At 47.0% G+C, this 16601-nt stretch overlaps 1 protein-coding gene across 2 annotated transcripts in view; it reads right to left on the reverse strand.

Moving 5' to 3' along the window:
• The window catches only part of LOC137430998 (palmitoyltransferase ZDHHC7), a 41216-nt gene that overhangs the window by 834 nt on the left and 23781 nt on the right, over window positions 1-16601 (reverse strand). Inside the window, exons 6-9 of one of the 2 annotated variants that reach the window (XM_068121841.2) lie at window positions 12386-12482; window positions 10700-10772; window positions 4578-4695; window positions 1-279 (exon numbers count right to left, since the gene is read on the reverse strand). The exon at window positions 1-279 is cut by the window's left edge and continues 834 nt beyond it. In XM_068121841.2, the coding sequence (XP_067977942.1) occupies window positions 194-279; window positions 4578-4695; window positions 10700-10772; window positions 12386-12482 (374 nt within the window). In that variant the 3' untranslated portion in view covers window positions 1-193. Of the gene's footprint in view, window positions 280-4577; window positions 4696-10669; window positions 10773-12385; window positions 12483-16601 lie in introns of both variants that reach the window. The other variant, XM_068121840.2, reaches the window with a different exon arrangement.

Raw genomic sequence — 16601 nt, forward strand, 5'->3', positions numbered from 1 at the left:
CGTGGCATTGAGATGGAGCTGGAGTTCCCAAGAATATCTGCATCGTTTCTTATTGAAAGTCTTTTGTAGAGCAACCAGACCCTAAAAACAACACTGCAACGGAGCACCTGGGTACTTGAAGCTACCCAACACGGGTTGGGTTTACCCAGACAGGAGATTCAAGGTGAGAGGAACGGTGTGTCGAGGGCTGACATCACACGCCAAACTCCGAAAGAGGACTGTGGTTCGATGCCATGATCGGAAGGGCATTGCAGGGAAACAGCCAGCATACGATGTGACCTGTGATGACGGGACGAGGGAAGGTGGTGACGAATAACAAGTCATTGTGGTGACAGTCGTTATCATGATCACTTCGAATGGCATTTTCTGCACCACCCTCTAGTCTCGGAGGATGGAGGAAAACTTTGAGGCAGGAGATGGATAAGGGTGGAGTCAGGAAGGCAAATGCAAACTAACATGTGACCATAAAGTACAAATCACCAGCACATGATGCCAGTTTAAAACTTGATAGGAGAAACAGATCAATACAAAAAGTAGACGAAGATGGTCAAAGGAGTGATAAAGATCTCTGTGTGGTGGTATCAGAGCACTGTGCCAGAGACAATGTACAGCGGTCAATAAGTGAAGAAATGCAAGACTGTGTGAACCAGACATTAACCAGACAGATCGCCATTTTACATAGCTATCGGGCTGCCTTGGCTGCATAAATATGAATTCAATGAGAAATTGGGGTGTGAAGAGAATGACAGAGATCTGCAATCTGGTGGTGAAAGAAGGCCGCATTCCAGTGGATTGGGAACTGAGTACCCTCGTCCCTCTATACAAGGGGAAAGGTGACCCTCTGGACTGTGGCTCGTATCGAGCGATAAAGTTATTGGAGCATGGAATAAAGGTATTGGAAAGGGTGTTGGAGAGGAGGATAAGGAAGAAGGTGAGGATCGGCGATATGCAGTTTGGATTTATGCCAGGAAGAGGAACGACAGACGTGCTTTTTATTGTGAGGCAGTTGCAGGAGAAGTACATGGAGAAGAGGAATAAGTTGTTTCTTGGGTTTGTTGATCTGGAGAAAGCATTCGATAGGGTTCCACGTGAAGTATTGACATGGGCATTGAGGAAGTTAGGAGTGGAGGAATGCTTGATCAGAGTAGTGATGGCAATGTACAAAAGAGCGCGCACAGCTGTAAGGACGAAGGACGGGAACAGTGGTGAGTTTGAGGGGAAGGTGGGAGTGCATCAGGGGTCGGTACTAAGTCCACTACTATTTGTAGCTGTGATGGAGGTGCTGGCTCGGAACGTAAAGGAGGGTTTACCATGGGAGTTGTTGTATGCAGATGATCTGGTGTTGATTGCAGAAAGTATGGATGGACTGAAGGAGAAGATGAACAAGTGGAAGGAATGTATGGAGACGAAAGGTCTGAAGGTGAATATCGGAAAAACAAAGGTGATGGCAAGTGGTAAAGCATGTGGTGAGGTGGAAAGAACTGGGAAGTGGCCATGTGCTATGTGCAGGAAGGGTGTCGGAGTGAACTCAATTCAATGTACAATGGGCGCTGAGTGGGTTCATCAAAAATGTAGTGGTCTGAGAGGGTCATTAACCAGTGTGGCAGCTACATTCAAGTGTAAGGTGTGCACAGAGGGAGCTGCAGATGGAGGAAATGTTGAGTTGGATCTTGGAGACGGCTTGAAGCTGGAAGGTGTGAAAACATTTTGTTACCTAGGAGACATGCTGAATGGAGAAGGTGGATCAGACTCGGCAACGGTTGCTAGAGTGAGATGTGCATGGAAGAAGTTTCGGGAACTGAGTGGCGTGCTGACGAGGAGGGGAGTGTCGTTGAAGCTGAAGGGAAAGGTGTATGCTGCATGTGTGAGAAGTGTTATGATTTATGGGAGCGAGACATGGGTAATGAACGTAGAGCAGCAACGAAGGCTGGAAAGGGTGGAAATGCGAATGGTTCAGTGGATGTGCGGAGTATCGTTGAGAGAGAGGAAGACAAATGATGAATTGCGAAAGATGATAGGAATAGAGCCTGTGATGGATGCTGTGAAGAGAAACAGTTTGGGATGGTTTGGTCATGTGTTGAGGAAGGATGAAAGTGACTGGTTGAGAAGAGTGATGGAAATGAATGTGGAAGGAAGTAGAGGACGGGGAAGACCGAGAAAGACTTGGCTAAAGATGGTCGAAGAAGAAATGCGGGCCAGGGGGTTAACAAGGGGAGATGCAGAAGATAGGGCAAAATGGAGAACATTGTCATGGGGACCGCAAGGCTAACCCCCGCTCTTGCAGGGAAAATGGCCTTTTAAAATGCCAACAACAACAACAACAACAACAACAACAATGAGAGTCATTTTACAGGGTAAAGTCCATGGCCAATTAATACCGAGTGTCTAATAAGCCCACAATAAGCAAGTCATGCAGTCAAGAGAACACACAACTAAATGCTGAAGCACAATTTATGGTTTCCTTTCATAAAGAAACTAGAATGTAGAATTTGACATGAATGCATCAATGCATATGCCTCCACCCATGTTAGTTCTCAACCCACTGTTACGCTCGATCTCAATTAAAGATCACATGAAAAATTAAAAGTCACTTGAGAGAGTGAGAGCATTTACGAGAGGCAGAGAAAAAGAAAGAGAGAAAAGACAAACAGTGCATTCAGAAAGTATTCAGACCCCTTCACTTATTTCACATTTTGTTTTGTTGCGGCCTGATGCTGAAATCATTTAAATTCATTTTTTCCCTCATCTTCCACACTCAATACCCCATAATGACAAAGAGAAAACAGGATTTTAGAGAGTTTTGCAAATTTATTAAAAAGAAAAAAACTGAAATATCACATTGACATAAGTATTCATACCCTTTGCTATGACGCTTGAAATTTAGCTCAGGTGTCTCCCATTTCTCTTGATCATCTTTGAGAGGTTTCTACACCTTGATTGGAGTCCACCTGTGGTAAATTCAATTGATTGGACATAATTTGGAAAGGCACACACCTGTCTATACAAAGTCTCACAGCTGACAATGCATATCAGAACAAAAACCAAGCCTTGAGGTCAAAGGAAATGCCTGCAGAGCTCAGAGACAGGATTGTGTCGAGGCACAGATATGGGGAAGCCTACAAAAAAATTTCTGCTGCATTGTAGGTTCCCAAGAGCACAGTGGCCTCCATAATTCTTAAATGGAGGAAGTTTGGAACAACCAGGACTCTTCCTAGAGCTGGCCGCCCAGCCAAACTGAGCAATCGGGGTAGAAGGGCCTTGGTAAGAGAGGTGACCAAGATCCCGATGGTCACTCTGGCTGAGCTCCAGAGATCCTGTGTGCAGATGGGAGAAACTTCCAGGACAACCATCACTGCAACACCCCACCGATCTGGGCTTTATGGCAGAGTGGCCAGACGGAAGCCTCTCCTCAGTGAAAGACACATGAATAGCCCACAGAATCTTGTTTCTCACAGTCTGAGAGTCCTTTTGGTGCTTTTTTGAAAATTCCAAACGTCTTCCATTTAAGAATTATGGAGGCCAATGTGCTCTTGGGAACCTTCAATGCAGCAGAGATTTTTTTGTAGGCTTCCCCAGATCTGTGCCTCGACACAATCCTGTCTCTGAGCTCTGCAGGCAGTTCCTTCGACCTCATGGCTTGGTTTTTGCTCTGATATGCATTGTCAGCTGTGAGACCTTATATAGACAGGTGTGTGCCTCTGCAAATCATGTCCAATCAATTGAATTTACCACAGGTGGACTCCAATCAAGGTGGAGAAGCATCTCAAAGATGATCAAGAGAAATGGGAGGCATCTGAGCTAAATTTCAAGTGTCATAACAAAGGGTCTGAATACTTATGTCAATGTGATATTTCAGTTTTTTATTTTTAATAAATTTGCAAAACTTTCTAAAATCCTGTTTTCTCTTTGTCATTCTGGGGTATTGAGTGTAGATTGATGAGGGAAAAAATGAATTTAAATGATTTCAGCATAAGGCTGCAACATAACAAAATGTGAAAAAAGTGAAGGGGTCTGAATACTTTCTGAATGCACTTTAAGTAGGAGAGAGACATCATCTTCTAAATCGAATTATGGTCTACAAAACAATTTTCAAAAGGCACATAACCTTTGACCTTTGACCTGCTAAATCTAAAATTGAATCAGTTCATCTTTGTGTTACAGTCCTTAAGCTTGTAAAGTATCATTGAAATCTCTTGAGTAGTTCATAAGTCATTGTAGTAACAGATTTTCAATGAAAGAGCACTTGATCTTGGGCCTTTGGCTGTCTGAACCCAAAACGTAATCAGTTATAATCTTTGTATTACTGTCCATAGTTGTACCAAGTTTGGTCGAAATCCCTTCAATGGTTCACAACTTATCACGGTAACAAGAATCGATGCCGTAGGGATGGACAGATGAACGGACAACCCGAAAACATAATGCCTACGGGGGTGGAGGCATAAGAAACGTAGAAATAGGAAGAAAAAAAACACGAGAGCGAGAGCGAGAGTGAGAGCGAGAGCGAGAGCGAGAGAGAGAGAGAGAGAGTGAGAGAGAGAGAGAGAGAGTGAGTGTGTGGCGGAAAGCAGAACGCAAACCTCGTCCAAAGACATCTTGCAATAATGCACGACGGGTGCGATGAGGACGAGTATGACGGGATCCTCTCCTTCGCATTGCGTGCTCGACAGCAGTCTCATCTTCCAGAACTGAAGCCACCTGTCAGGGACGGAATGAAACGGAGAGTGAAGGAAAACATGGTGTGGACCATTGAGGGAGAGCAGCGAAATAGTTGGGTTCCTATATTATTTAGTAGAGTTAGAAAAGAATGGTGGAGGATCTGGGAAGGTTGAGGTCCCAAATATCTAAAGACAGCAATGCCTTCAAAATTTCCCTCATTGGAATGTAAAGTGACCAGGAAAAAAAAATACTTCACTATTGCAACCAAAGCCACAGTGCAAGGAAATTAAATAAACATAATAAAATACACAACTTGGTGTCTGTCGGTCTGTCCAATGCAATACATTCGGTCGTTAGTTATCCAATCTCAACCAAACTTGCCAAGAGGGTCTAAAGGTCACACAGCTGAGACTGTAAGGACTTAACTGGCCCTCCTCCCCAAGAGGGATTTCCACATTGGACGAAATTCGTATTGAGGTGGTGTATAAATAGCTCAGCGTAGCTTTTTGTGGGGCACAGTACCTATTGGAAGTAAAGATCATGACCACCACATACTATTCCGTCAATTATTTCCAACGTATGATTACCTTTTCAAACAGTCCTACTGTTGTTTAACACTAAACTGAAAGAAATGTTGAGGAAACACGACGTTCTCGAGGAATTCTATGCTTATCGTGTTCCCCACAGACGAACGGATCCGAGCCGTCACAAATTGCTCGGCCTCTAGGTAAGTTGCTCAAATGAGTTTACACATGAATGATGTATCCCACTGCCTGTCCGATTTTCTAGCCATAAGATTTTGTGGACTATACGTGGATTACTTATAACTTGTAACCTAGTTATTATACAATATACGAGTATATTTACTATAACATATAATAGTTATTATATTCGATCATTGATGCCCAGGGCTCCACAGGGTCCTCTGGAGACATGCCTGCTCCTTATCCTGCCTACATTTCATCGTGCCTGCTCGGTTGCTCCTCGTCCTGCCTCCATTTTGCCATGCCTGCTGCTTAGCCTGCCTACATTTCATGGTGCCTGCTCCTCGTCCTGCCTTTGTTTCGTCGTGCCTGCACCCCGTCCTGCCTCCATTTTGCCATGCCTGCTCCTCATCCTGCCTTTGCTTCGTTGTGCCTGCTCCTCGTCCTGCCTTTGTTTCGTCGTGCCTGCTCCTCATCCTACCTTTGTATCGTCGTGCCTGCTCCTCGTCCTGCCTTTGTTTTGTCGTGCCTGCTCCTCGTCCTGACTTTATTTCATCGTGCCTGCTCCTTGTCCTGCCTTTGATTCGTCGTGCCTGCTCCTCATCCTGCCTACATTTCATCATGCCTGCTCCTCGTCCTGCCTACGTTTCATCGTGCCTGCTCCTCGTCCTGCCTGCTCCTCATCCTGCCTTCGTTTCATCGTGCATGCTCCTCATCCTGCTTCCATTTTGCCATGCCTGCTCCTCATCCTGCCTTTGTTTCTTTGTGCCTGCTCCTCATCCTGCCTTTGTTTCGTCGTGTCTGCTCCTCATCCTGCCTTTGTTTCATCGTGCCTGCTCCTCATCCTGCCTTTGTTTCATCGTGCATGCTCCTCATTCTGCCTGCCCTTCGTCCTGCCTCCATTTTGCCGTACCTGCTCCTCGTCCAGCCTCCATTTTGCCATGCCTGCTCCTCATCCTGCCTTTGTTTCGTCAGGTGCCTGCTCTTCATCCTGCCTTTGTTTTGTCGTGCCTGCTCCTCGTCCTGCCTTTGTTTCGTCGTGCCTGCTCCTTGTCCTGCCTTTGTTTCGTCATGCCTGCTCCTCATCCTGCCTTTGTTTCGTCGCGTCTGCTCCTCGTCCTGCCTTTGTTTCGTCGTGCCTGCTCCTCGTCCTGCCTTTGTTTTGTCGTGCCTGCTCCTCATCCTGCCTTTGTTTCGTCGCGTCTGCTCCTCGTCCTGTCTTTGTTTCGTCGTGCCTGCTCCTCGTCCTGCCTTTGTTTCGTCGTGCCTGCTCCTCGTCCTGCCTCTGTTTCGTCGTGCCTGCTCCTCGTCCTGCCTTTGTTTCGTCGTGCCTGCTCCTCATCCAGCCTTTGTTTTGTCACGTCTGCTCCTTGTCCTGCCTTTGTTTCGTCGTGCCTGCTCCTCGTCCTGCCTTTGTTTTGTCGTGCCTGCTCCTCATCCTGCCTTTGTTTCGTCGCGTCTGCTCCTCGTCCTGCCTTTGTTTCGTCGTGCCTGCTCCTCGTCCTGCCTTTGTTTTGTCGTGCCTGCTCCTCATCCTGCCTTTGTTTCGTTATGCCTGCTCCTCATCCTGCCTCCATTTTGCCATGCCTGCTCCTCGTCCTGCCTTTGTTTCGTCGTGCCTGCTCCTCGTCCTGCCTTTGTTTCGTCGTGCCTGCTCCTCGTCCTGCCTTTGTTTCATCATGCCTGCTCCTCGTCCTGCCTTTGTTTCGTTATGCCTGCTCATCGTCCTGCCTCCATTTTGCCATGCCTGCTCCTTGTCCTGCCTTTTTCGTCATGCCTGCTCATCGTCCTGCCTCCATTTTGCCACGCCTGCTCCTCGTCCTGCCTTTGTTTCGTTGTGCCTGCTCCTCATCCTGCCGTTGTTTCGTCGTGCCTGCTCCTCGCCCTGCCTACATTTTGCCATGCCTGCTCCTCATCCTGCCTTTGTTTCGTTGTGCCTGCTCCTCATCCTGCCGTTGTTTCGTCGTGCCTGCTCCTCGCCCTGCCTACATTTTGCCATGCCTGCTCCTCATCCTGCCTTTGTTTCGTCATGCCTGCTCCTCGTCCTGCCTGCTCCTTGTCCTGCCTTTGTTTAGTCGTGCCTGCTCCTCATCCTGCCTTTGTTTCGTCGCGTCTGCTCCTCGTCCTGCCTTTGTTTCGTCGTGCCTGCTCCTCGTCCTGCCTTTGTTTTGTCGTGCCTGCTCCTCGTCCTGCCTTTGTTTCGTCGCGTCTGCTCCTCGTCCTGCCTTTGTTTCGTCGTGCCTGCTCCTCGTCGTGCCTGCTCCTCGTCCTGCCTCTGTTTCGTCGTGCCTGCTCCTCGTCCTGCCTCTGTTTCGTCGTGCCTGCTCCTCGTCCTGCCTTTGTTTCGTCGTGCCTGCTCCTCATCCTGCCTTTGTTTTGTCGCGTCTGCTCCTTGTCCTGCCTTTGTTTCGTCGTGCCTGCTCCTCGTCCTGCCTTTGTTTTGTCGTGCCTGCTCCTCATCCTGCCTTTGTTTCGTCGCGTCTGCTCCTCGTCCTGCCTTTGTTTCGCCGTGCCTGCTCCTCGTCCTGCCTTTGTTTTGTCGTGCCTGCTCCTCATCCTGCCTTTGTTTCGTCATGCCTGCTCCTCATCCTGCCTTTGTTTCGTTATGCCTGCTCCTCATCCTGCCTCCATTTTGCCATGCCTGCTCCTCGTCCTGCCTTTGTTTCGTCGTGCCTGCTCCTCGTCCTGCCTTTGTTTCGTCGTGCCTGCTCCTCGTCCTGCCTTTGTTTCGTCATGCCTGCTCCTCGTCCTGCCTTTGTTTCGTTATGCCTGCTCATCGTCCTGCCTCCATTTTGCCATGCCTGCTCCTTGTCCTGCCTTTGTTTCGTCATGCCTGCTCATCGTCCTGCCTCCATTTTGCCACGCCTGCTCCTCGTCCTGCCTTTGTTTCGTTGTGCCTGCTCCTCATCCTGCCGTTGTTTCGTCGTGCCTGCTCCTCGCCCTGCCTACATTTTGCCATGCCTGCTCCTCATCATGCCTTTGTTTCGTCATGCCTGCTCCTCGTCCTGCCTTTGTTTCGTCGTGCCTGTTCCTCGTTCTGCCTGCTCCTCATCCTGCCTTCGTTTCGTTGTGCCTGCTCACCTGCTCCTCGTCCTGCCTCAGTTTCATCGTGCCTGCTCACAGGCTCCTCGTCCTGCCTCCGTTTCATCGTGGTTGCTCACCTGCTCCTCGTCCTGCCTCCGTTTCATTGTGCTCGCTCACCTGCTCCTCGTCCTGCCTCAGTTTCATCGTGCCTGCTCACAGGCTCCTCATCCTGCCTCCGTTTCATCGTGCTTGCTCACCTGTTCAATGTCGTGCCTGCTCGCTTAGTCCTAGTCCTACCTCCCTCTTTCGTTCTCATGAATCAGGGAAATATGTTTGAGGATCTGGGTGGAATAGTGACCGTGGATGGTAAAGCAGAGTCAGAGGTGCGGAGGAGGATTCAGGTGGGTGTGAATGTGTGGAGGAGGGTTGAGGGTGTAATGGCAGACAGAAAAAAAAATCAAGGAGATTGAAAGGAAAGGTTCTGATGTCGTGTGTAACGCTGGCCTATCTTTACGGTCTGGAGATAGTGGCAGTGACAGAAAGACAACAACAGAGGCTGCAGGTTTGTGAAAACAACTGGGCAAGGAGGATTGTGGGAGTGAAGAGGGTGGATAGAACGAGGACGCATGAACAGAGGGAGGAGATTTATGTGCAGATGAGCTTTACGGGGAGATTAGTGAAATGACGGCTAAGATGGGCTGGCAATTTGGTGTGCATGGGGGAAGAGAGAATGGCAAAGAGAGCTGGTAGGTCGAGGGAAAAGTTAGGAGGAAAAGAGGTAGACTGTGGTTGAGATGGGTGGATTGTGTGAAGAGAGACATAAGTAAGGTGTAGATGGTTGGAGAGAGTTGGCCGAGGATAGAGGGAAGTGGAGGAGTATCATGGTCAAGGCAGGGCAGGATCTTGGTGCCATTCGACCTCACCATTAATACCCCTGTACTCCTCACCCATATAATTTTTTTATTCATAATTATGTCATCAGTCACGTGGTACGGCCACCATCTTGGGAAAAAGTTACACCTCTATATCTCCGAAACCGTTCAATGGAAAAAAATTGAAACCAGGCTCATTTTCAAATACTCCCATGGGGAATAAGATATGTTAATGATGATGTCATCGGTACCTTCATTATAATACCATAATTCCACAAGCACACTTGATCCGATCAGTATAAAATAAAATAAATTTCTCTGCAACTGTTAGTTGTGAACACAAAACACAAAAAACAACAAAAATTTGTTCAAAACACAAAAATGAACACAAAATTTTGACCATAGAAGCGCCTCCTCCTATATAATTTTTTAATGATAATTATGTCATAGGTCACGTGGTACAGGTGCCATCTTGGAAAAATGTAGCATCTCTATATCTCTGAAACCACTCCATGGAAAAAATTGAAGTGTAGCTCATTGTACAAACTCCGCATAGGGAATAAATGTTGTTAACGACGTCGTCATGATTATGACGTTGATTATGACGTCATAATTCGACAGGGCCAACACTTAGTATGATCAGTTTGAAATTTCTTGAGTGATCTACGCAACAATTATATTGGAGAATATAAATTTATGAAGTTGTCGGGCAGCCATGTTGAATCAAAGAAAAAAAAAAACTTCAAAAACAGATGAGTTGGCTCATAAGTACTCTTATGAATACCATCTAGTTAATTAATTTTCTGAAATTTGTAGAATTTTTTTTTCACTTGGAAGTTGTGGGTTACGATGTGTAAATAAAGGTGGAAATAAAGGTGGAAATAAAGGTGGAAATAAAGGTGGAAATAAAGGTGGAAAAAGTCTGTTTATATGCATTTTAATTCCAGGCATTACGGCAACAAAAGGTGAAAATTTTGAAAGGGGGTGTAGACTTTCTATAGGCACTTTATTAATCCTGCGTACGACGTTATAGTATCACTTTATTCATTTTTTCAAAGTACAGTGCATGTAATAACGTTTCTAAGTAAGAAATAGGGTTTAATTTGCGTTTGGGAACCAATTAATCACTTATTACATGTATTTAAAGGGGATTTGTTTCAGTTTACGAACATCCAGCTTACAAACACATTTTCAAGAACCCATCGTGTTCGAAAACTGGGGACTGCCTGCAAACACCAAATTTCTGGTTCACTTACCAAACTTTCCAATTCTAATTCTTCCATCCAGGTCTTCAAGACTGTTCACCACCCTCTCAGATCATCCCCAATCCCAAACAATGACTTTTTCAACCATCGTTAATGCCCAACCCCAAATATCTAAAAAAGGTAAAAACGTCATCTCAGCGGTTCATACATGGAATGGAAGAATGATTGTGATGCCAACCTGGTCATAGAACACGACAAAAGTGAAGATCCCGAAGAGCAATGACTCAATAAAGAGCAAGATTGCAAAAGTCCTTCATTGGGAAGAGGGGAAGGGGAAGAAGAAATAGATTGTTTAACAATCATAAATTTACTGAACAGGTTCATATCCTGAGGACAAGAGATTGGGTCAAAAGTCCAACCCAAACAAGTGGAACTGAAAATCTGTGCCATTGCCCCTCAATGTACAAAATGGAATTCTTGCACTTTGTGATATACAGGAAGAGGACATTTGGCACCCCTTGCCTGCGATTTATCCATACCCCATTAGCTTAATATATTGTTGCGGATATGGGATTTGCATCCACCCATATCCGCTTGTAAATATTCCCCTATTTCCTCAATACTTCCCAACTATCCCCAATCCCCCATTCCCTAGTCCCATTTTCTGTAAACAACACTCTGTAGACCCGACCTCCCCCTATTTCCCCCATTAAATGTCGTGCCCAGGTTCACCGCATCTCATATAAGACAACTATAGGACATCTTGCTAGTTATTCTTAGTCTATGTCAGTTAAGGACTCGTTTCCATTAATTCTGACCCTTCGTTGCACCAGAATGTGATTGTATGGCACCGTTAGGAAATTTAGGACCTCCCAATACCTCCCCGCAGCTCTTCCTCACGGTTCAGCAACAACAACAACAACAACAGCAGCAACGGCGGCGGCGTGCACAGGGAGTGCGCGTCCTCACTCCGGCTTGGTTGGTAGGGGGTGTTGGGAGGGCATGAGGCCTTCCCAACGAGCCGCCATCGAACATGTGCTCGACGGGGTTACCAAATAGGGGCTCCCTGTCAGCTCCTCGTCAAGGGCGGAGCCCGGTAACCCCCGCACCCAATGGAAGCGGCGGACCGGCCCCAGGGGGGCGGAGCCAACCAGCCGAGGGCGTGTCACTCCCCGCTGAGCATGCGCAGGAAGAGGGAGGTGACGTCAGATGCGCGCTGAGCTTGGAGCAAGCAAGACGTACCCTCCGAGCGCTGTGAGGCCTCCCCGCATCCTCTGGACTGGACCGTGCTTTATCCTGTCCCCGAGCCAAGGTGCACCTTGTGCTATCGACTGCCTGTCCCTTCCTGCCATCAATCCCTGTGTAAGTCAGCCTTGTTCCGTTTGTCTGTGGTCTGTCTGGGATAAGATAAGATTGTATTTAAGTGCCCATATCTTCTGTGTCTTTTACCTCACTCTGCCGTGTAATCTACCCCCTTTTCTCCACCACTGTAATTATACCCTCCTCCGGAGGTCTTGAGAACTGTACCCCTTGCGTCGTTTCATCTATCCCAGTCGTTGTGTCCTTTCCATCATTGATTTAGCATAGCGCGATTTGGTCAACGTCTGGGTGGAATCGGGGTCAAGTCGGGGAATAACTGTTCGGTCGCGGTCATACCAACCGCTCGGTCAAAATAACATCTAAACCGTGTCCGTAACAATATCAATTAGCTCCTTTACAATTGCCCCATTTTTACCATCAACTTAATTCAACTAAATATTTGCATCCCTTAACAAACGCAACTGTTTACCATATTCGGCTCCGATTTCCCAATGTGAATGTCCTACGAACATAAACCACCATACATTCCCATATTCCCTCGCTGCCACAACAAATACTGTCCATTGCACTTGTGAATTGAAGCAAAGGCCGTGGAATCACTCACAATGTTTTGTGGTTAATCAGGACTTCTTCTCCGCTGCCCATGTGATCTCTGAGCCAGGTGACAACCACCAGGGTGGCAGAGTAAACACAGCACAAAGCTGCATGCCGCACACAAAAATGGTGATGCATGTCAAACTGCTTTTTAGCCTCTTGGTTCAAATTAAAACTTCCATAAACTTTAACACCTGCATAAAAACACTTTACCTTACTGCACCAGCAGCAAGCTCAAAGAGGTCTACATGGGGTCTATGTTTATAGAAAGTAAACAGTACTGGAGCCCAGAGAATGGGAGAGGACTAACTCTGTTCGACCGCATCCAACAAATAGCAGAAGAGACGCATTCAATGGAAGCAAAAGTGTAAAAATAAAGTGCCAGAGTCTCGGCAGATCATCGTGGCAAAGGATATTAATCAGTTTTGACAATTAAAATGACACGGGGAATGAAAGCAGAAGAGGTTCGGTAGAGAGGGCATTTCCAAGATGGAGATACCCAAAAGTCAATTAATACCAGTCTACCAGCAGACTAGAGCAGAAAACACTACCTCCACCTCAACCCTTGGAGTCATCAGCAATACAACAACAACAACAACAACATGCATTTTAAGGCCATGTTCCCTGCTAGAGCGGGGGTTAGCCTTGCGGTCCCCATGACAATCTTCTCCATTTTGCCCTATTTTCTGCATCTCTCCTTGTTAACCCCCTTGCCCGCATTTCTTCTTCCACCATCTTTAGCCAAGTCTTTCTCGGTCTTCCCCGTCCTCTACTTCCTTCTACATTAACTTCCATCACTCTTCTCAACCAGTCACTTTCATCCTTCCTCAATGCATGACCAAACCATCTCAACCTGTTCCTCTTCACAGCATCAATCACAGGCAATATTCCCATCATCTTTCGCAATTCATCATTTGTCTTCCTCTCTCTCAACGATACTCCGCACATCCATCGAACCATTCGCATTTCCACCCTTTCCAGCCTTCGTTGCTGCTCTACGTTCATTACCCATGTCTCGCTCCCATAAATCATAACACTTCTCACACATGCAGCATACACCTTTCCCTTCAGCTTCAGCGACACTCTCCTCCTCATCAGCACGCCACTCAGTTCCCGAAACTTCTTCCATGCACATCTCACTCGAGCAACCGTTGCCGAGTCTGATCCACCTTCTCCATTCAGCATGTCTCCGAGGTAGCAAAATGTTTTCACACCTTCCAGCTTCACGCCGTCTCCAAGATCCAACTCAACATTTCCTCCATCTGCAGCTCCCTCTGTGCACACCTTACATTTGAATGTAGCTGCCACACTGGTTAATGACCCTCTCAGACCACTACATTTTTGATGAACCCACTCAGCACACATTGTACATTGAATGGAGTTCACTCCGACACCCTTCCTGCACACAGCACACGGCCACTTCCCAGTTCTTTCCACCTCACCACATGCTTTACCACTTGCCATCACCTTTGTCTTTCCGATATTCACCTTCAGACCTTTTGTCTCCATACATTCCTTCCACTTGTTCATCTTTTCCTTCAGTCCATCCATACTTTCCGCAATCAACACCAGATCATCTGCATACAACAACTCCCACGGTAAACCCTCCTTTACGGTCTGAGCCAGCACCTCCATCACAGCTACAAATAGTAGTGGACTTAGTACCGACCCCTGATGCACTCCCACCTTCACCTCAAACTCACCACTGTTCCCGTCCTTCGTCCTTACAGCTGTGCGTGCTCTTTTGTACATTGCCATCACTACTCTGATCAACCATTCCTCCACTCCTAACTTCCTCAATGCCCATGTCAATACTTTGCGTGGAACCCTATCGAATGCTTTCTCCAGATCAACAAACCCAAAAAAACAACTTCTTCCTCTTATCCATGTACTTCTCCTGCAACTGCCTCACAATGAAAAGCGCATCTGTCGTTCCTCTTCCTGGCATAAATCCAAACTGCATTTCGTCGATCTTCACTTTCTTCCTTATCCTCCTCTCCAACACCCTTTCCAATACCTTCATTCCATGCTCCAATAACTTTATCGCTCAGTACGAGCCACACTCCAGAGGGTCACCTTTCCCCTTGTATAGAGGGACGAGGGTACTCAGTTCCCAATCCACTGGAATGCGGCCTTCTTTCACCACCAGATTACAGATCTCTGTCATTCTCTTCACACCCCAACTTCCTGCTGCCTTCAACATATCTCCCACAACTCCCGTCGGCCCTCCCGCTTTTCTACTCTTCATTGCTTTTATCGCTTCCTCAACTTCCTTCTCAGTTATCTTCTCTGCCGGTCCTAAAACTGGGTTACTCTCTATGTTGCCATCCCATTCATTCTCTGTATTCAACAGCATTTCCATATATCTTTTCCATCTTCCTTTAATTCCATCTGGGTCGACAACGATTTGTCCCACTTCATCCTTCAAGCAACTCACCCCCATCACATCACACCTCTCTTTCACTATGTGCTTTGCAATCCTGAATACTGCTTTCTGACCCTCTTCCGAATCCAAGCGTTCTCCGAACATTTTCCTACATGCCTCCTGCGCCTTTGCTACCTCTTTCTTTGCACCCTTCCTGGCTGCCTTATAACTTTCATGCTCTGCTGTTTCTGCCCCCGTACCCTTCGCCTTCTGCCGCTCTTTGAACTTCTTCCTCTTCTCGTCAATCCTCTTTCCAACCTCAACATCCCACCACCATGTTTCCGAGTGCCTCGGTGGTCCTTTTGTCCATCCACATACCTCACCAACGGCTCCCAACAGACTAGCTTTCATTGACATCCAACCACTTTCAAGCTCAACCACATCATCCTCTACCCTACTCAGCCTCTCTTTTAATGCCTCCCTTACTGTCACCTCTTTCAACCTCCACACCTTCATTCTCGGTTGGTACTTCACCCGCCGAGCTCTCCTCGCACCTTTCACCCTTATGTCGCAGACAACCAAGTGGTGCTGTGAAACAGCCTCCTCCCCGGGGATCACCTTTGTGTCCCGGAGGTGCCCCCTATCTCGCCGACGCACCATCAGGTAGTCAACGGTTGTCGTCGACCCACCTGACGTGTATGTAACAAGCTTATTGTCCTCTTTCTGGAACTGAGTATTATAAATCAACAAATCAGCTCCATCAGCAAACTCCAAAATCCTTTCACCTTCTCCATTTCTCACACCATATCCGTAACCCCCATGAACTCCCTCAAAACCATCCATACTCCTTCCCACATGTCCATTCAGGTCTCCTCCCACCACAACAACTTCCTCATCTTTCACGTTTTCCATCAGCTTCTCTATCGCACACCAGAACTTGTCCTTCTCTTCATCGCTTCGACCAACCTGCGGAGCATATCCCGAGATGACGTTCACCAAGAGCTTTCCAATCATCATTTTCACCATCATCAACCTATCACTCACTCTAGTCACACTCACCACACTGTCTACAAACTCCTCAGAAAACAGGACACCAACACCATTCACGCCCTCCGGGCACCCTTGCCACACAAACTTGTATTTCTGTCCCTGCCTACCCTTCACCATTCTCACACCACTTCCCTTCCATCTCGTCTCTTGCACACAACATATGTCCACTCTTCTTCTGTCAGTCATCATCAATGATGAAGCATTAACATCACAACACCTTCTGAAGGTTCTCTGGGACCAATGGAATTATCTACACCAGCTGTGGAGCTGCACTACTCCAGGAGTGCACCCAGAACATGGGTCAGGTTTCCCCCAGAGATTCACTCACAGAAATGAGTCATACACGTCTTCCACCATGGCACTCCTGCATCTATAAATGAAGTCCTCCTCCTCCTCCTCCTCCTCCTCCTCCTCCATCTCTCTCTGATCTGCCCAATCGCCTTCGATGTCCGTTGACCAAGGATGATGCATTACCATAACTTTGAGGCTCAAGACCTTTAGAATTGCCAATTAGGTCATAGACCTAGCAAGAGTTAGATCTTGTCCTTTGGGGGAGAGCTCTTAGGATTATATCCGTGCCGACTTAACATTAAGCTACACGTCTTATTAATTGTACACACTTTTGTATCGGTGGGTAGGATAGCCTAAAGGTATGTACAGTGCATTCAGACAGTATTCAGACCCCTTCACTTTTTTCACATTTTGTTATGTTGCAGCCTTATGCTGAAATCGTTGAAATTCTTTTTTTTCCCCCATCAATCGACACTCAATACCCCATAATGACAAAGAGAAAAGAGGATTTTAGAAAGTT

The sequence above is a fragment of the Myxine glutinosa genome, chromosome 7 (assembly GCF_964187855.1).
Source record: "Myxine glutinosa chromosome 7, kmMyxGlut1.1, whole genome shotgun sequence".
In the NCBI taxonomy this organism is placed as follows: domain Eukaryota; kingdom Metazoa; phylum Chordata; class Myxini; order Myxiniformes; family Myxinidae; genus Myxine; species Myxine glutinosa.